Genomic DNA, 19228 nt, shown 5'->3' on the forward strand with positions numbered 1-19228 from the left:
TAAATGGCCACACACTTTACAAACCAGCTATATTTATAAACCGTCTATCTTTTTATCCCATGTTAATCGCAGTAGAGAGACTAACTGCTATACATAAAGAGAAACAAGACCCCAACATCCTGTCTCCAGACGGGAAAGTAATGCTAGGTCCAAGAAGAATTGACTGTAAAAATCTAACTCCCCTAATCTGGGATTAATTTTAAGGCCATTTGAAAATTGTATTGCTCCTGCTAAAGGCAGTTACACTCTTCCATTGGAGCATTTAAAAATCTTACTCTGCTGTTGCAACTCTCTTTCATTCCAGTTCTCGTGGCCTGGGTCAGCCCTTGAGAATCTTGGCAAGCCCTCCACTGCGGAAGGAAGGAGCCGTCCTGACGCTGAGCTCTCACCATGTCTCAGGCGGAATTTGAGAAAGCTGCTGCTATGGTCAGGGAAATGAAGGTTCCGATCTCAGAGCAAGAAAAACTGGAGATTTACAGTCTCTACAAACAAGCCACCCTCGGGGACATCAACATTCCCTGCCCTTGTGCAACCGATGTAACAGGCAAAGCCAAATGGGAGGCCTGGAATGGACGCAAAGGGTTGAGCAAGGCCGATGCCATGAAGAATTACATAGCAAAAGCAGAAGAGCTGAAAAAAAAGTATGGAGCATAAAATTAAGCGTTCGTAGATATCAGGTAGCCACGTGCCATTAGCAGAGCTTTTGACCCAGCATCCCTGCTAGGGAGTTTCCTCTCACCCTTAGATCAGGGTAGCGTAGCTGTCAAGCCAATAAAACTAATCAACAACAGTAGAGTGTATGTGGCTGGAAAAAAGTGTGCAGAGTTTGCATGCTCCCCTTTGAGAGCCTATACATGTATGGAAGTTCATTTCAGGATAAGGATAGTCCAGTCATTGTTTATGATTTCTGTTAAACTCTTACCAATACTTAAAGAGGCTTACTTCACAAGCCAGTGTATTTGTTTAAAGAAACACCCTCCCTTTGAAAAACACATTATTGTCTGCCAGTGTCGCACTTACCATAGTTAAAAGAGCTGCTCAGGTTTACGGGACAAAGGAACTTGATGGACTGTGTGACTTTGTGCAGTTTCTCCCTTACTAAAATGGGCCCGTGGAATTCAGACAATTAAACAAGAAACCACATTGCCAATATGTAATCCAGGGGTGTGGAGAAGACACACCACAGGTAGCCTTTACAAGGTCCAATGGTGAGCAATCATTAATCCAGAACAGGCCAGGGTGAATCTAGACAGATCTCTCCCTCTCTACTTTAATTTCTGTTTAACCTTTTAAGGTTCAGATTCCGTGCTTATGTTCAGTTCTTAAGGAAGCACATCAGTTTAGCAAGCTAAAGCAACTCCATGGCAAACCACTAATTTAGAAACCATTCTGTCTGTCTCTCTCACCGGTGCCAGGGTGGGAGGTTGTTACTAGATATATGCAAGTAATTGGATGATGGGGGCTCATTGAGAGGTCAGCAGCTCCCACTCCTCACTTTAAGTTAGTTGCTAGGGCAAAGATTATGATGTCATTAGAATGATGTTGTCAAGGACCAAGAAGCAGATGAATTCCAAGCTGCCATTTGCAGATACAGTACTTGCCCCTCTAAAGAAAACACAGGATTACTTCGAAGTGTATTATTTAGAAAACCTGTGTGCCCTTCACACATGCAGCACCACAAGCAGAGAATTTGGGTCAGGAGGTAGACAGCGGTTGGCCACTCCGCTCTTCTGATTCAATGGAACTCTTTCCAATGAGCTTAAACTCATCTACTGCAGAATACAGAGTGGTCTTGCAGACCAGCCTCACGCTGGGGAATGAACTCTTCCACCAGCTAAGGATGATGCCAAATCTCATCATCTTCTGCCCCAAGTGCAAGGTGTATTTCTATGACCTTGTGTTCTGTAACAAATCTACAGCAAAGTGGCATGTATTTAATATAGAATTAAAAACAAACACGCCCGAACCCCACTTCACTGCACGCACTTCTGCCCTGCTGAGATGAGGAAAGAACAGACACATGACAAATATCAGTCACTTTGTGCATGACTGGAATGTGCTTAAATGATCCTCAAAAAGTATTTAGGCACCTAATTCCCATTGATTTCAAGGGGAGTTGGGCACTTAAAGACCTTTGAGTATTGGGGCTCCAACTACATTAAGGAGTAGGCTCTCTGACAATATATAGAAGAGTGTACAGAAGGAACTTTGTCATTGGCATGGATGATTCCACCTGTTAAGCTTTACCAGTCATGAAAAGCTGGATTTTAAAATCTGTGGAACTGCAGTCAGTGGCAGCCACATTTAATTGTAGTCAAAGCCCAAGTTCACAAACAGCAGGCACCTGTTCTGAGTTTAACAACAACAAGTTTCCATTTCACTTTCCTGGCTGTCCTGCCAACTCTGTCTTTTAAGAGGTAAATGATACAAAGATAAACACTGAGCTTGGCTGCTGTAACAGTCTCAGGCCAACACATTATAAAATGAACCCACCTCTTCGTTATGTTTGTACAGTATGTAGGAGCCTGGGGCCCTCCTTCGTGGCTTGGGCACCAGACACAACCACACTGCTCACTCTCACTCTCTGTAATTTCATACTGGGCTGTGTGAACTGACAGGCTGAGATCCAACCATTTGAGAATGAAAGCAAGCGTGCTACTCCTGACACTGGGAGTATATTCACATCCCATTTCAAGACAAAAATTAGAGCCAGATCATTACAGTGTCATGCACAGAATCTGAAGCTTTGTGTGTGGTTTATGCATCTTCACATCACATGATGTTTTAGTTATATGGTATTTGAAGCACTTCGATCCAGGCAGAGCTTTTCAGGCATCTGGCAGCACTGCCTGGCTGAGCTGGTCAGGGGATTTACCTCCTCTTCATTGACTGATTCAGGCACTCCTCAGCATTGTGATGTCATCACATGCAGCACCCAGGCTCTGACTCACCCTAGAGGCACCACAGAAGGGGGGCTGAGACACCCAAAGCATTAACTTTGGAGAGAGTTATAGCACACTGCTATTTGAGAGTTCACACAACTGTGGAGGTCCATTTCAGTTTAAGAATAGGCCAGACATTGTTGAAGAGGTCTATTAAACGGTTACCAATAATTCAGACTTAATTGACAAAACTGTGAAAGTGTATTGGCTGGAAACATTACTGTCTGGAAACGTTGCACTTACCTGAATTAGAAGTGATACTTAAGCTTACTGTATGTTAAGGAACTTGATGGAAAATATTTCTATTGTTTGACTGTATTTGACAGCTTTCCATAGTCAGTTTCACTCTTACTGAAACGGGTCTTTGACACTATCGCTTTAAAAGTGAACATACGTAATAGTGAGGTTAAGACAATATCCAGCACACGCTCAAAACTAAACTGAACAACAGCTGAGATCGAACCGTTCAGAGATAAGTTTGAGCATGTTATTCCCAACATTTACTGTATGTTCAGTCCATTTCAATATGAACATTAGACAAATCTGTAGTATTATGCAGAGTGTGAGGCCCAAGGGGTTCGGTGCATATTCACATCACAACATAAATACAGATGTTTTAACTGAAAGATATTCCAAGCGGTTCTTTCTACTGTGTAGATCATAGACCTAGACAGGATGATGCAGTGACTTTTAGAGTTCCGATAGTTCTGCAAACAGCAAGAGAAAAGGTTAATACGTTTCGTCTTACAGTAGAGGACTATGATAGAATTATAGCCTGGGATTAACTCTGTGGATGTGTTCATTAATGAAAGCAGGTTGAAATAATAAACCACAGCAAAAGAAATTTGACACACTCCTCTCTACAGCTTCCCTCTTCCAGGCCTGTTGCCATGTATATAGCAGATTGTGTTAAACATTCACTATTACCTGCAAATGAAACGGCACTCTACACCTGGCAGTTGCGGCAAGCTGAAACATTTACTTCTTCAATGAATAGCATTTTTGTTCAAGTGTTCCCTGGTTGTCCAGTATACTTTGCACAGAAATAAGCTCCCATGTATTCCAATATAATCTTTAGCCTTATCTCTGGATATCTTAGAATCAGGGTGTGCATACAACGTAATTTAAACCACACCTAAAATCAAAGCTCCCTCACCATACTTAATACTCAGTCTCACGTGTGGTATCAATTACAAAGAGAGAGGGCACTATTAGAATAAATTCTTAAGATATCAGGGGTCAAAGTGAAAGACTGGTAACAAACTTAACACAACACTACCACTATTAAAAACTGAAGGGGAAAAGACGCTGAAGGGCCCACTGTTACTCCAACATTGAGCTCCTTTTTCTTTTCAAGTCTTCAATTAAACCTCGTGGCTTTGTTTTAGTTTTACAACTGGAAACTAATTGAACTGAAAAAAGTTTAGCCCAATCTTTCAAAAAAAAAAAAAAAAAAAAAAAAAAAAAAAAAAACACTGGGAAGCCGAATGTTAACTGGCCCCTCTCTGCTTAAACCAAAGACTAATTTCAAGTCTTTTGGTGTTTATGGTGTTAAGAAATTGGATGAAAGTAAGTGGGTGACCTTTGCTTGCAAGTTGATTTTTGCTCACTTGTTTTTGTAACACAAGAGGCTAATTAACTTTTCCCAGAGAGTTATTCAAAGCCAGTAAACATATGCAACAAGTATATTGTAGATATTTATTCAGAACACACCGATTCTACAGTTCTATCAGCAATAGCAGGCATCAAGTCAGTTCAACCCAGAGGAAGACAAGTTGTTAAATTAACACAGTTAACAACACAGCTCATTTCCAGACAGCTGCTCATTTGTCACTTTACTCTTCCCCGCTCACAAATAACAAAGTCTGACTGGCTACATAACCCCCATTTGGAATGTCAAGTGTTTGGTGCGCTGCAGTTAGCAGATAGAGACAATGCAGCTTAATGTGCATGGAAGCCATAGGACGGAACTAGTCCAATAAGGCCTATCCTCAGCTTTCCTCAGTCTCTAAAATAACCTCGTTTCTTCAGGCCTGAAAGGATGGTTTGAGATTGAGTCGGGATTTTATGCTGAGTGGGGAAACGAAAGAACAGTTACACTGGCAGTACAGAGACAAAACAAAGCTTTTGAAGAGGTCACTTGAGCAGATTTCTCAGCTGTGAAGTCACACATTTTAAACTCTATATTGGTTCTTCCCAAATCAGTCACTGCATCATTCTTTAGAAATTCTGAATACAGGAAACATGCTGAGAATTGGTTAATGTGTCTAAGAATTCTCCTCCCCCCCCCCCCCCCCCATTCCATCCATTGATTTTGCCCAGTATTTTAAGGTCTATGTCTGATGGTTTGGAAGCTAAGAAGCTTGGTCCATGTACTTTACATTCTGTTGACTTAGGCATTTATACCAAGCTCATCACCGTGTTCTCATTAGTACTGCAGTGATTTGTTTGATGTTTATTTGGAAAAAAGATAAGCTATGCTCAATCATTTTAATCACATGCCAGCTAACAGCAACTAGCTATCCATCTACATTTGGCTTCAGGGAGGTTTTTGTCAGAATCAAAACCTAGATGTCAGCCTTAGGGTTTGCCTATATAGGGAAACTGACCTGCATAGCTATTCCACTAAGAGCTAGATATTTATTATTGTAATTATGCTGATCAATTTCCCTATGTAGACAAGCTCTCAGTTCCAGCTTTAATCTAGGTCATAAAAACACAATACATGCACTATTCACAACAAACAGTAGCTACCCCAAGGCTTTTTCTTTTCCATGTGCAGCAGACCAAGCACTGCTAAAGCCATTGACCTTACAAAATGCTCTGTAACATACACTAAGTAGATTTGCTATTAAAGCACAATTAATGTTGTCCCTTTCACTTCATGGCAGTAAGTTCTAAGTTCTGGAGTTGTCCAATACATTTTCCAATGGACCCAACCAGCAATATGAGATTTGCTTTATTCTTTAATCTATACTTTGCTTTGGAAGCAAGTATTTCAACACTTCCAAAGAGCTTTTTTCCACCCAGCTCTGAACCACGAGTTTTTATTCTATCAGTTTTAGCAGCATGAATTATTTGGAAGAGAACTGCCAGTTAGAATAAAAATACCATAATTTAATCTACATCCCCCTTGCTAGCATTGTTTTAGTGGATGCAGTGAATTGGTTCTGGTCTTAATCAACAGGGTAAGTTTGAAATTGAGTTATTCTTCACTCCTAAATCCCTGCAGAAAGATAGCTCAGTACATATACTGCAGTAGATATATGCTACCTAAAATACCAAAACAAATTCAGCAAATTTCTAGGCTAAACTCTGGTCTCTTTCAATCCAACAGGAAAGAGAAAAGCTTGAGAGGGTGGCCTATTACTAGTTCATGACCTCCCATATTATGAAATCAAGTACTCAATCTACCCATCACAGCATAATGCAACTTTCCCCCTTTTCTCCTACAGACTTCTGCAAGGAGAATCCAGCCTCTAAGTAAGAGCTGGATTTTTTTATTAAAATCAAAGGGCATTGCAGATTCTCCCACTGAATGGGGACAACATGACTGCAAAACTGGACACATTTCACAGGTGTTTAGCAGCTAAAGGCACCATTTATGAGACAATTCTCTTCAGCTAAGCAGAAGCCTTCTGCATTTTGTGCTTAGCAAACCACTCGTCACTTTTGTCTGCTGCCATTGCCTGTACAAATAGAAGAGAACAATTTGTATAACGATAAAGTTATTAAAACAACAACAGCCATTTACAGAAGCAAACGTGTCCAGGATTCTATTTGGGTTAGTGCCAAGCAAACAACTGGATGACTGACTTATTCACCAATAGGGACCAACTCTTAAGTTGATCTGTGATTACCTGAGGCAAACAGTTCTACCGCACTGTAAATTAAAAACAATGTTCTTTGGGAATCACCTCCAGGCTGCAGTACAACAAAAGCAACAGACACTCCCTACAACAATACAAGCTAGTTTCAGAAGCAAGTTAAAAAAGGCACAGTGAGCGACTGTCACTGCTGCACCAGATAAATGTATCTGACAAAGTGATTTGGTACAACAGGCATGACAGCGTCTCCTGCTCTGAAATGTCCCTTTTGTTTTCAGACTTTTCCTGAAACCGCTTGTCATTTCCGTAGCAGCAGCCCATTATCTTGTGAAGCTGTTATACTGCACTGACCTGATTGTCGTTACAACCAACAAGCCAGTTTCCACTCTTACTTAGGTTGATTTGTAGCTGATATTTCGCACCTCTAGCATCTTCCATCCTGCAGCCAGCTCTGAACTGAGGGGTAGCCAGCCCACAAGAAAAAGGACTGAAAATTCTTTACAGGATACTGAGGCAAACCCTAAAAGCTATTTGGGATTTTTAACATCTGAAGAACTGCATGAAGCTGTCATCTGAAAGACCCCCTTTAGCATTCGGTGTAGCTGCCGCTGAAGGACTGGACTGTGGTGGGATTTTAAAAAATACAGGTAGTCTATACATTTCTATCCTGATGCTCCGATCTCTCCACCAACAAACAATACAGAAAATATATTACTTACTTCATCTAACAGCTTGTTGCCATTAGGATCCATCTTGGAAAGCTCTCTAAATGCTTCATCTCCTACAAAGCAGATTTCATGGCCATCCTAAACCAGATTTGACAGGAGAGAAAGTGAAATTACGGGGGGGGGGGGGGGAAGAGGGGAGAAGGAGGCTGAATTAAAGTTTATTTTGTCATTATTTCAAACGTCACTCACGGGATCAGCCAGGATAACCACTTGCACTGTTGCTTTTCCAGGGGTGTCCAAGCTAACTAGGGGAGTTAAAATCTTCTGCTTCTCCTTCTTCATCAGTGCTTCAATGTTTGGCAACTTAAAAAACAAAGAGTGAGCTGAAGGTCAGTGGTGTCATATCAGGCTGCGATCATTTACTGTACCCATTACTCACATCCCCATCACATTCCCACGAAGAGAAAGTTAAACAGAACTTTCATTTGATGTTATTATCTTGTTCACATACTGACGGTGAGAGACCTTCAAGTGGCTATTGGTATTACCACGAGTCACCCTCCACACGGCCAGCCCCGGAAATATAGGAAAGGGCCGGAGGAAGAAGGAAATCCGATTGCTACCTCTTCCTTTGGGCAAGAGAAGGCAATCCGCCCAAAAGCTGTGCCATGATCCACTGCTCCGCCAATGCCCTGCAGCTCCAATTTACACTGAAAGAGAGGGATTGAAACAGTCTATCTTGCAGGGAAACTAATCTGGAGACAAAAAAGAATTCATACAATTTTTACCACATTTTTGCATGCATGCCAATCAGCATTACATAATAAGCTAATCACGTCAAAGCCACATGTGCTTATTTCCCAGTGCATTGAGGTGGTAGTGACCACGGTCACCTTATTTGAAACAGAGGCTGTAAGCGGATACACAGACAAAAGCAGAATGATTCACCCTGAGTATTTTACAAATTTAGTCTGACTGCAAATTACTGAATGGATAATCTCATGTTCATGTTAACCTCTCTGTAGAAAGAGACGCTTAGGTCACCGATTTCTCTTTTCACTCAAAATTACCATATTTCATGGTATCTTAACCTTTGCGCCTCTTTCCTGAGCAGCTGCAGCTGCGTTCTCGTTTTTATATGGCTATTTGCTTGCTTTCAAGAAAGCCCTACATATGAAATGAAGCATGGGCATTATTATGCCTGTACTTTAAGTCTTTTAGTTCAAAAGTTAAGAGCAGAACTACTAACCAATTTGACAATTCTGCCTTTTTACATGTATGTGCTTAGCAGGGAGGCAGGATGGCAGACAGATTGACAAAGCAAGCATTTAGAAGATTAGAGAAACAGCTGTCCTCAGTAGATTGCTTGATTTATTTATTTAAGGTTCGGTCGTTGTGACAGAGGGGGAGATTTTCTTGTGGTTTCCTTGTTTTTCCAATGGTTTGCATGCAGAGGGAGTGGGACTCAGTGTCCCTGGGGGTTACTGGTTTAACGAGGTGAGGGGAGAGGGAGTTTGTTGTTACAGAGGACTGGAGAGGGAACTTGGGACCCCAGCCAATGACCTGGAGGACAGATACCCCAGCGACTAGTAACCTGACAACCTGAGCAGCCGGTTCTGGCCAGAGGGGACCAGAGGACAGAAGAGAGGAGAGGAGGCCCAGTCACCCTGTTTATGACTCTGTGACAGAGGCAGGGCTTGGGGCTGGTGATCTCAGATGCCCAGCTGGGAAGCAGGGGGGCTCTGGGTTGGAGAGGGGGAGCAGGCAGGGCCCTCTTGGATGCAGGAGAGATTGGGATGTGCTGTGCTGAGCTGAGGGAGGCCAGACCTGAGGGTCAGAGAGTTTCCTGTGCTGTATTCAATGCTCAATAAACCCTCCTGTTTTACGCTGGCTGAGAGTCACTCTGGTCTAGAGAACAAGGTTGCATCATCCCCTTCAGGGGGTGGAGACCCCGAGGTCCAGAGCAAATGAGGGCCCACGGCAAGAGACAGATGTGCTAAGGCTCAGAGAGGTGTGGCTCCAGGAGGTGGAGGGGCTTAACCCCGAGAGAGAGTGTGGACCCTTAGGAAAAGGGATGTCTCACTGAAAGGGGTTCCCCCCACGGACTGCACAGGGCCAAGAGTGGGCACGATCTGTGAGTCCGTGACAGTCATTATGAAATAGACCAATCCCACAACATGCTATTCTCAAAGAATAGTCACTTCTCTAAATGACTAACCTGGTTATCTGCATAGCCTAGCAAAGCCTTTTGCTTTTCCTCATTCGTCTCATAAATTTTCATTCCCAGCAGATCAGACCAGTAGCTAACAGACTTCTGCAGGTTCGAGACTGCCAAAGTTACTTTTAGCACAGGATCTGCAAGATTGTAACAGTCTCCTATTAGTGGTGTGTATGTTGTAGTTTTAAACTCTAGGTTGTTGTGCTCATGATAATGGGAAACAAATAGCGACAACAGAAGGCAGGCACACATTCCCATAAATCTTGGCCAAGACAGATTTGCAACCTCTTGTGAAGTTCCAGCTCTCAGTCTCTGATGAACAGAGGAAAGGGTATGAATGTGTTACCTTGCTTTGGTTGTTCTTTGTCTTCCAAGTAGAACTTGTATCCTCCTGGGGCTTCAGTTTCAAATATACCCTTTGCAACTTCTTTGAGTGGCCATCCCATCTTCCTGGCATTGTTCACTGCCTGGCTGGACACAAGAGTCATGCCCTAGCAAGAATACAAAGCACAAACATGCGATACACCAGTGCCAACACCATCCTTTTGGTTAGTGGTACTGAAAAGCCAATAGATTTCCAAGTATCAGCATGGAATTCTAATCTCCATCCATTGCCAGGAAGAGAGCAATCATCAATGTAGTCTCTGCTCTATACCCTGGGCTAAAACACCTACTGGGTCAAAGGAGACCTCAACAGCCCAGATACTGGTTCCTTGCCCCCAGCTTTTCCATTATCTTCCTCCAAGAGAAAGCTGAGATAGAGGGCAATAATTACACAAGTGGTCTGCAGTAAGAGTTGGAGCTATCCTGAACAAAGGTCTAAACAGCCTCTGAGAGGCTGGTTATCTTGCCTTTATAAAATTAGTGCAGCTGTCTGAGGTCAATACACCTCTTACACAACAGGGAAATATGAAGCAGAGAGAGCGAGTTTAATGGGCCAGATTCTGACTCGACCAGTCTTTGCAGAGCCCACTAGAACAGCACTGACCAACTGGGTTTTGCAGAGGCAGTGGCCAAATCAAATCCAGAGTTCTGCCACGTTCCAGAGGAGTGGCTTCCATGGCCCTGACGCCACAGGGGGAAGAGGAGCTACCAGTGAAACAATGAGCGCACACAGTACCTCCACTGGAAGGAGAAAGTAAGTTCCTCCTTGGCTGGAAGTGCAGGGAAATAAAAGGGATACTGCATTCAATAGACTGATCTGTCAGAAAGCTCCAAATTTTGCGGTCAGTGGGGTGGGGAGTGAGGGCCACCCGGAACAAATACAACTGCCCCTCGGCCTGCCAACTGCAGCATGAGTACAAAGCACCTCTCCCCACTTCTCTTCCTTGCATAAAAGACATGCAAACAAGCTCAGGGAACAAAAACAGATCGGGAATCAACCAGCATCAGGAAAGTGCATCCAGGACATAGTCTGGATGGACTCCTAGCCAAAAAGCTCACAACAAGAACAAAAGAATGCTAGAAGGGCAAGTGATATTTACCAGAAAGTCACTGCCGAGTCGATACTCTCCAACGCCATAATTGTAGGTCAACTCTGCAACAAAGTGATCATCTTCGGGCCCATAGCCCACCATTGTTTTGCTCCACTTTCCATCATAAGGGCTAGAACAACCATCAAATGTATTTGTTGTCAGTATCAGACACAAACAACCTCCCCCCCCCCCCACACACACGTAAGAAGTGCCTCAGGATAGGAACTGCATAACCAGTGGTCCAGCTAATCCAGTATCCTACCCCTGACAGCAATCAGTGCCAGATGCTTCAGGGGAAGGTGCAGAAACCCATACCATACCAACTTTCATACAATACTATATCACAGAAAAAGCATCCCAGTCAGTGCCTACTTCATGTCCTTAGCCATGAAAGGATCCTTATAGTTTTATCCTCTCCTATCTAGTTTCTTATGTAACAGCAGATGCAGCTCTCCTACAAATAGTCTAATCTTGTTTTGAAATTTACTAAACTATTTGCTTTGATAATATCTTGCAGCAGCAAGTTCCAGTGGTTACTTATTCACCATATAAAAGTCATTTAAAAAAATTACTGCCAGCTAACAGGAGGAGCAGGCACTATGACTAAGGGATTCCCATGAAGTGTGATAGAACATGGTAATTTTCCAGTAAATTCTTAATTTAATAGATCCCAAGGCCAGAAAGGGCCATTGTGATCATCTAGTCTGACCTCCTGTAAAACACAGGCCAGAGAACAGTCCCAAAATGATTCGTAGACTACAGCTTCTAGTAAAACATCCAATCTTGATTCCTCTTGTGCAGAATCCACCATTACCCATGGTAAATTGCTCCAATGGTTAATTACCCTATGATAAATTGTATGCCTCATTTCACGTCTGAATTTGTTTAACTTCAACTTCCAGCCACTGGATCTTGTTATACCTTTCTCTGTTAGTCTGAAGAGCCCTCTTATCAAATACTTGATTCCCACGTAGGTACTTATACACAATCAAGTCACCCCTTTACCTTTCCTGCTAAGCTATGTTAATATGTGACTAGGAAGGCACAACTGCACAGCCATCCAAAAGAATGAGCAACAGTAGTTTTCATATGATTTGCTCCATAATTCCTCAAGCATAGGAACTGCAGCTATAGTGATAGAGCTAGGACAAAATTAAGTGCCCTCAAGCTTCATGTTTCAGAGCATAAACTGCTCACCAGGTGGAGTCAAAAAAGCTATTTCCTCATCATGATATAGACAAATTGTACAGTTAGACAATATAGCCTAAGCTCTTTCTTTTTGAAAAGAAATGAAAGGCCACTGGCGGTAGTGGGGTATTTTATTTTAATGGATTTAAGATAATACAATGCCTACCCAAGGCACTAGGCACCCTAATATCATTAAACACAATAAAATAAAATCCCAGAAGCATGAAGTAGTAATTTCTTTCAGGATCTGTGTCCCAAATCAAAAGGATTTAGGCACTTAACTGCCTTTGAAGATCTGGGCCTCCATGACCACGTAGACTGTTGATCTGCCATAGCAATGGCTATGTTCCAACGTAAGCACCACAGACAAACACAAGAAGGTACAGTCTTACTTTCTTCAAATGAAATGAGCAATGTTTACGAAGTATGCTCAAAGGTCTATAAGGAAGCCTATTTGGTTAGTCAGCATCTGCGGGTGTTTTAGTTTAGCTAAAGATTACAAAGAGAAATAATGGTACATACCCATTACAAGTAGCTTTGCAGCCTTCCTCAAATTCTTCATGTCTTAGAATCTGGCAGATTGAACACAAGCAACAAATAAAGCCTAGTTAGTTCTTAAAAGGAAATAGACCTAAGCACCCCCCCAATAGAACGCTTAGGGCACATCTGTCCCGCGACAAAAAGCCCGCAGCTCCCAGGCAGCTGACTCAGGTTTGTGGGGTAAGAGGAGCAGCGTACAGGTTCAGACTCAGGCTGAGGCCGGGCTCTGGGACAGCACAAAGCGATAGTATCCAGAGCTCCAGCTCTAGCATCTACATCACAATGAAACAGCCTGAGTCTGAGCCAGCGGATACAGGCCCGACACAGGCGTTGAACCGCAGCGCAGACATTCCCTGAGGCGACCCTCCCCCCTCGCAAGGTCTGAGCCCAAACATCTACGGTGCAATTTCACTGCCCCACAGCCTAAGCTGGCTAACCCGGGCCAGCCTGGGTCCCAGCAAACCCCGCCGGGGTCCCCGCCCCCGCGCCCGCGCCCGCGCCGGGCCAGACGCAGCCAGCTGGGGCCCCGCCCCCCGCTCACTCACCCTCATGCCCAGCAGGTCGCGGTAGAAGCGGGCGCTCTGGCCACGGTTCCCCACTTTGAACACAAAGTGCAGCGCGCGGCGGGCTCCCATGGCCTGACTTCTACCCCTACTTCCGGCGCACGGCGATGACGTAAACATGCACCCACCACGCCGGCAGGTGAGGAAACCGGCGGGAGGGTCACGTGCGTAGCCGGATATCCGGCGAGGCCGGACACCGGGGATCGGGGCAAGATGGCGGCGCTCAGGCGCCTCACGCTGGGTCCTGCCGCCGCCCTGCTTCGGGCTCAGCCGGGAGGGGCCGGGGCGGGCGCGGCGCGGCGCTGGGTGCGGGCGCTGAGGCGGAGCCCGGTCCGCGTGCTGCCCCCGCGCAAAGAGCAGAGAGCGGCCGCCCCGGCCGGCCGGGAGCTCGCGGAGCCGAAGGGAGCCCGCCCGGGGCCGAGCCCGCCCGGGCAGGGGCTGCGCTACGAGAAGGCGGAGGCCGGAGACAGGAGGTTGGGGTAAGGCCCCGCGAGAGCCACTCGCTCCCCTCGCCCCCGTCCCACCTCCGAATCCTCTTCTCCCGCGCCAGGCCGCTTCCCCCGGGGCTCCCGGACCCCGTCACCATGGCAGCAGTCACGTGTACACGGGCACCTCGCCCCAGTTCCCTTCCCCAGGGGCAGAGGCAGAGCGCGCCCGGGCACATTGCCTGGGGCCATAGCCCGCTGCCCCCCGCCCCCCGCCGGGGCAGGCCAAGTTACCCGCTGGCAAAGCGACTGGCTCTGTGCTACTTCAGTTGTGGGTAAGGAGGTGGGCAGAATGTAACTGGCAATTGATCTGAAGCGGGGAGCCAGACTGTAGCCATGACTGGTCCTGTTTTCTGGTTGTGGCTATTGTAAAGTGTAACAGGGAATATCTTATTACCCTTATATGAATCCATGGTACGCCCACATCCTGAATACTGCGTACAGATGTGGTCTCCTCATCTCAAGAAAGATATACTGGCACTAGAAAAGGTTCAGAGAAGAGCAACTAAAATGATTAGAGGTTTGGAACAGGTCCCATATGAGGAGAGATTAGAGGCTAGGACTTTTCAGCTTGGAAAAGAGGAGACTAAGGGGGGATATGATAGAGGTATATAAAATCATGAGTGATGTGGAGAAAGTAGATAAGGAAAAGTTATTTACTTGTTCCCGTAATACAAGAACTAGGGGGCCACCAAATGAAATTAATGGGCAGCAGGTTTAAAACAAATAAAAAGAAGTTTTTCTTCACACAGTGCACGGTGAACCTGTGGAACTCCTTGCCTGAGGAGGTTAGGACTATAACAGTGTTTAAAAGAGAACTGGATAAATTAATGGAGGTTAAGTCTATTAATGGCTATTAGCCAGGATGGGTAAGGAATGGTGTCCCTAGCCTCTGTTTGTCAGAAGATGGAGATGGATGGCAGCAGAGAGATCACTTGATCAGTGCCTGTTAGGTTCACTCCTTCTGAGGCACCTGGCATTGGCCACTGTTGGCAGACAGGATACTGGGCTAAATGGACCTTTGGTCTGATCCAATATGGCATTGTTATGTTCTTATTGTGCAAAAACTCATTGTAAAAATCAGTGTTCCTTTCAGATAGTCAATGCAATATTCAGACTTACATCATCAAGGCAAATCGTTAAAATTGTGATTACTTATCTGCTAAATCACAATAAGTCTCCAAGTTATTAGTGCACAAGTGAGGTTTTTATATTTGGCTTCAAGTAATGATTTCAACTGTGTTGCCCCCAACTGTGGAGCATGCAAGCTCCATGGCTGAGTGTGTACATGAACCATGAAAGGAAAGCATGGTATCAGCTCATCTTAGCTTCACTCTACCCCTGTTGCTTTTACTCTCTTTTCCTCTGCCTTGTGCCCCTCACCCTGCTTCCCTTCAGGTTTCTTTACTTTGGCTTAAAAAAAACCCATGGAACGAGCAGAATGTTTGCTGCCTTCACATTGTTCACTCTGCTCGTGTTACATGCTTTCTTGTACCCAGTGTCTGTTTTGTCTGTTTAGACTGGAAGCTCTTTGGGGCAGGGATTGTTTACTTTGCTGTTTTTACAACTCCTAGCACAATGGGGCGGGCCCTTCAGCACTGCCATAATAAACATGCTACATGAAATAATGGAAAGAGAGAAACTGGGGCCAGTGGTGAAATTCACTGTGTCAGAGCAAGTCCTGACAGTAGAGGGAACAATTTTCAAAACCTCAGCTGTTACTCACCAGAATGCACCCAGGAAATGTTAGGGAGCGAACTTTTTAAACCAATAAAATCAAGGAAATCTAAAATAATATATATGGTAAGAGCTGAACAAAGCCTTAATATGCTACATATGTGAAATTCTTCTGTCAGCTCATGGGAGAGGCACCAAGTTTCTGACTCTGGTGCCTGCCTGCATGAGCCTTCTTGCTTTTGCATTTTTCCACGTAACTATTAAGATTTCAGCTAAAGCACTTGCAAAGAATTTGCTAACAAGCTACTCTGTGGTCAGTGTCTATTCAGAGTCCCATTTCTGTGTCTGTTCTTAAGTCCCTTATAGTTCTCAATCCTTTTTTGAATTATGTCCCACTTTTTTTTTTTTTTTTTTTTAATATTGGCAGTGGCCCCTCCCCCTTTAGAATAGCGAGAAGGATACTGCCACCTACTGTTGCTAATGAGTTTGTTCAAGAGATACCAAGCAAATTACTTGCATCAAAATGCAAGTCAAATAGTATTATAAAAGCACTCCTTACCTGTATTAATGCTGCTGCTGTCAGTCCTTGAGAGATTTGGGCTTGTTCGGTACTGAAAAGCAGATCAATGCAAGGCCCCCAAGAAAGTTCGCTGTGCAGCCAAGGCCCCCTAGAAAGTTTGGCTCCTGCACCCCCTTCTGATTGAGAACCATTGCCTTTATATTGATCCTGCTGCAGAGATTAATAAGGGTGAGACTAATGGATCCCATACAATAGCAGTACTAGCTGCAGCCACTCTAAAATATGTATGCAGACAATCATTGGACAGAAGGAATAATATTGAGTCCAGGAAACTTTCGAGTGACACCCCCCCCTTGCAAGTGGCAAACTTCAAAGCAGACCAGAGATGTTACTAACATCCCAGCAGTTTTAACTGGTTGTCATCTCTGTAGAAAAGTGGTGACAATTGCCAAGTCGAAGAAATTTCGTGACCAGCATGGTAAGATTCTGCTCGAGGGTCGGAGACTTATCAAGGATGCCCTGGACGCTGGAGCAGTGCCCCAGACTCTCTTCTTCAGCACTGTGGGGCACCTGAAGGAACTGCCTGAAGGAAAGCTGAAGAAAACCACTCTAGTTAAGGTGAAGTTTGAAGACATTAAGAACTGGTCTGACCTCATAACTCCTCAAGGGCTGATAGGTAAGTTTGCTTTAGAAATAGTAAACAAAGGGTAGCTGCACTTAGCATCTATTAAAATAAACGTAGTGACAAATACGACTTGACTGTCTCTTCGCTAACCTATTCCTGTTACTCTGCCAGTGACATGAGGTCAAGTGGAACTGGCCTGAGAGAGGATTTCTCTGCTTCCACTCAAACTGACGTGAGAGATTGTCTGGTCACTGCCCCTCCACTTGAGGAGGGGACTACATTTCAATAGGCCTTCTCAAAGCTTGGAAGATGATTGACACTCATGGTGGCTCTGAGGCCTGTGTCTGACATCCTAGATGGTGCCTGGTGATACAGGAAAAATGACACCTACAATCTCTGAGCTGATGATGCCCATGAGGGTTTGTGTTTTTTTAAATGATGCTTTCAGTCTTGTCTTTACTAGGAAAACAGTCTTATGCAGACTCCAGCAGTACTGCTCCTCACGCGATCTTCAGTACTTCCGGTTCCATCACAAAAGTATCAGCTAAATCAGAAGTGATTAAAACAGATGCATCCCAAGGGCAGTGGTGTGTCAGAAAAGCCATTGAGCCTCATTTGCCAATGGGTCTGTCTCTCTTTGTTTTCTCAGGAATCTTTTCCAGACCTGACCATGCCAAGATGACTTACCCAGCTGTCCAGCTACAGAATTCACTGCCCCTGTCCCTTATCTGTGACAATCTCCGTGATCCAGGAAACCTGGGGACTATACTGAGATCTGCAGCTGGAGCAGGCTGCAGCAAAGTGCTGCTCACCAAAGGTAGGCCCCTCTTTCTGGAGAGCAGGAGTCTGTGATGACTTCAGCTGTGGGGTCAGGAGAGTTTACTGAAAGATCAACCATTTGGAAAAGTGATGAGATTTCACTTGATGTGCATGGAAATACACAACAGCTCACAGCGTGTTGGACGTTCTGTGGATACTCCCGTGGTACCTAGCAAATCTAGGGGCCTAGAACAAAGGCGTGTTCATAAATACAGCGCCCCATTGATAACCTCTCTTAGCTCCCTCAGCATGCAGAGTTATCTTTCCAGTTTGTGTGCTGCTACCATAACCTGTCCCGGTGGTTTCAGATGATGGCTTCCCCAGGGAGATTTTAAGCATTCTCCTTTGATGTGCTTTCTCACTGGCACAGGATGCGGAATGCATATTCTTGTGGAGACCTTGCACCTTCACTGTTTTCTGTTACAGGCTGCGTGGATCCTTGGGAGCCCAAAGTGCTTCGTGCAGGCATGGGGGCTCACTTCCGCCTGCCCATCATTGCCAATCTGGAGTGGGAATCCATTTCCAACTATCTTCCCACAGACACACAGGTCTATGTGGCTGACAGCCATGACCCAAGAACACAGGACAAGATGGAGGATGTGTCGGGAAAGGCCAGCAGCTATGGTTGGGTTTCCAGACCTCACAACTTGAAGGCTCAGATAGGCAGAGAGGACTTGGCTTTTGATTCAGAGAGTGAAGAGGAGGAGCAGGGAACAGATGAGGCCTGGATCCCAGAACTTGACACTCAGTGTTACCACGAGAACTGGACATTGGCTCCAGCAGCAGCAGTGGTGATCGGTGGGGAGACCCATGGTTTGAGCACAGAAGCACTTCGGCTCGCAGAGAGCACGGGGGGGAAGAGACTGATTATTCCTGTGGTCCCAGGCGTGGACAGTTTGAACTCAGCCATGGCCGCGAGCATCCTGTTGTTTGAGTGGAAGAGACAATTGCAGTTGAGAGAGAAGCAAGAGAGCAAAGGATGGAAGTTCCCTGCCTTGGGCTGAACTGTGCAGGAGACCATTCTGCGCTTCCTCCTCTGTATGTTTCCCTGCAGGCAGCTTGCAGAGGAATCAATAAAATCACAGGTTTGGCAACTGCTGTTCAGTTTACACTTGCACAGCTGTTAAAACAGACCTGCCCTCGAGAGGTCCACGCCCATGTTTAACACCCAGTCGCTCCACAGAGTGCCCACCTTCTGCACTTGATGCCCCTTAGCATTGGTGAACACATGAAGCCTTGAGCAGCATGCCCAAACTTTGGGACTCCGAGGGCCACACTTACCCGCAGCTGCCATAGTCATGGTGCAGGCTTTGGAGAGAGCAGGCCTTTGCACCTGCTGCTGCTCTGACCGATTCCCTAGGAATGCCATAAGGGGGTTAGCAGAGAACCATTGTTAGAGGTCATCAAAAGACTTAGCAGTTGCTAACACAGCCCTTCAGCGATTTAGTTAAAGTCCCTATCAAGTGAGCTTAAGTCCTCAAATCCAGGCCTGCTCACCTACCTTTGAAATGAGGTTGGGTTTGGTGCCATCTATCGAGCAATAATACACCCCCCCCTCCACTTCCTCGCTTCTGACCCTTGTACACCAAGCTAGCTCAAGAGCACAAGTAGGTTCCAGTGACTCGCATCACTGGGAGTAGGAAAAGCAAAGGAGAGGTTGTGCATCACGTGTGTAGTTTAC

The 19228-nt window shown here is 45.1% G+C and overlaps 3 protein-coding genes across 4 annotated transcripts; 2 read left to right on the top strand and 1 right to left on the bottom strand.

Moving 5' to 3' along the window:
* The first annotated feature begins 92 nt into the window (after nucleotides 1-92).
* On the top strand, nucleotides 93-1802 carry LOC127037314 (diazepam-binding inhibitor-like 5). The gene has a single exon (XM_050928876.1). It carries the CDS (start codon nucleotides 391-393, stop codon nucleotides 652-654), a length of 264 nt encoding a protein of 87 aa, XP_050784833.1. The 5' UTR covers nucleotides 93-390; the 3' UTR covers nucleotides 655-1802.
* Nucleotides 1803-4628: 2826 nt separating this feature from the next.
* On the bottom strand, nucleotides 4629-13538 carry GLOD4 (glyoxalase domain containing 4). The gene is made up of 9 exons (XM_050928878.1): nucleotides 13404-13538; nucleotides 12841-12890; nucleotides 11140-11260; nucleotides 10002-10146; nucleotides 9656-9792; nucleotides 8061-8147; nucleotides 7687-7800; nucleotides 7489-7575; nucleotides 4629-6631 (listed from the first exon to the last, which is right to left on the bottom strand). The coding sequence occupies exons 1-9, from the start codon at nucleotides 13491-13493 to the stop codon at nucleotides 6566-6568; spliced, it is 897 nt and encodes a 298-aa protein (XP_050784835.1). The 5' UTR covers nucleotides 13494-13538; the 3' UTR covers nucleotides 4629-6565.
* Nucleotides 13539-13626: 88 nt separating this feature from the next.
* Nucleotides 13627-18641, top strand: MRM3 (mitochondrial rRNA methyltransferase 3). 2 transcript variants are annotated; one of them, XM_050928819.1, is made up of 4 exons: nucleotides 13627-13900; nucleotides 16535-16779; nucleotides 17378-17545; nucleotides 17974-18641. In XM_050928819.1, the coding sequence occupies exons 1-4, from the start codon at nucleotides 13635-13637 to the stop codon at nucleotides 18549-18551; spliced, it is 1257 nt and encodes a 418-aa protein (XP_050784776.1). In that variant the 5' UTR covers nucleotides 13627-13634; the 3' UTR covers nucleotides 18552-18641. The 2 variants fall into 2 exon arrangements, with proteins under 2 accessions (XP_050784776.1, XP_050784778.1); XM_050928821.1 differs by lacking the exon at nucleotides 16535-16779 and having other exon boundaries at nucleotides 13829-13900.
* Nucleotides 18642-19228: the final 587 nt, after the last annotated feature.

The sequence above is a fragment of the Gopherus flavomarginatus genome, chromosome 19 (assembly GCF_025201925.1).
Source record: "Gopherus flavomarginatus isolate rGopFla2 chromosome 19, rGopFla2.mat.asm, whole genome shotgun sequence".
In the NCBI taxonomy this organism is placed as follows: Eukaryota; Metazoa; Chordata; order Testudines; family Testudinidae; genus Gopherus; species Gopherus flavomarginatus.

Excerpts from the sequence above, each read along its gene's own strand:
- MRM3 (XM_050928819.1), top strand. The coding sequence starts at position 13,635 with ATGGCGGCGCTCAGGCGCCTCACGCTGGGTCCTGCCGCCGCCCTGCTT. Across the intron at positions 13,901-16,534 it reads GCCGGAGACAGGAGGTTGGG|AAAAGTGGTGACAATTGCCA; the intron begins GTAAGGCCCCGC and ends TCATCTCTGTAG. Across the intron at positions 16,780-17,377 it reads AACTCCTCAAGGGCTGATAG|GAATCTTTTCCAGACCTGAC; the intron begins GTAAGTTTGCTT and ends TTGTTTTCTCAG.
- GLOD4 (XM_050928878.1), bottom strand. The coding sequence starts at position 13,493 with ATGGGAGCCCGCCGCGCGCTGCACTTTGTGTTCAAAGTGGGGAACCGT. Across the intron at positions 7,801-8,060 it reads TCTCTTGCCCAAAGGAAGAG|TTGCCAAACATTGAAGCACT; the intron begins GTAGCAATCGGA and ends TTGTTTTTTAAG. Across the intron at positions 6,632-7,488 it reads GCAACAAGCTGTTAGATGAA|GCAATGGCAGCAGACAAAAG; the intron begins GTAAGTAATATA and ends CTATTTGTACAG.
- LOC127037314 (XM_050928876.1), top strand. The coding sequence starts at position 391 with ATGTCTCAGGCGGAATTTGAGAAAGCTGCTGCTATGGTCAGGGAAATG.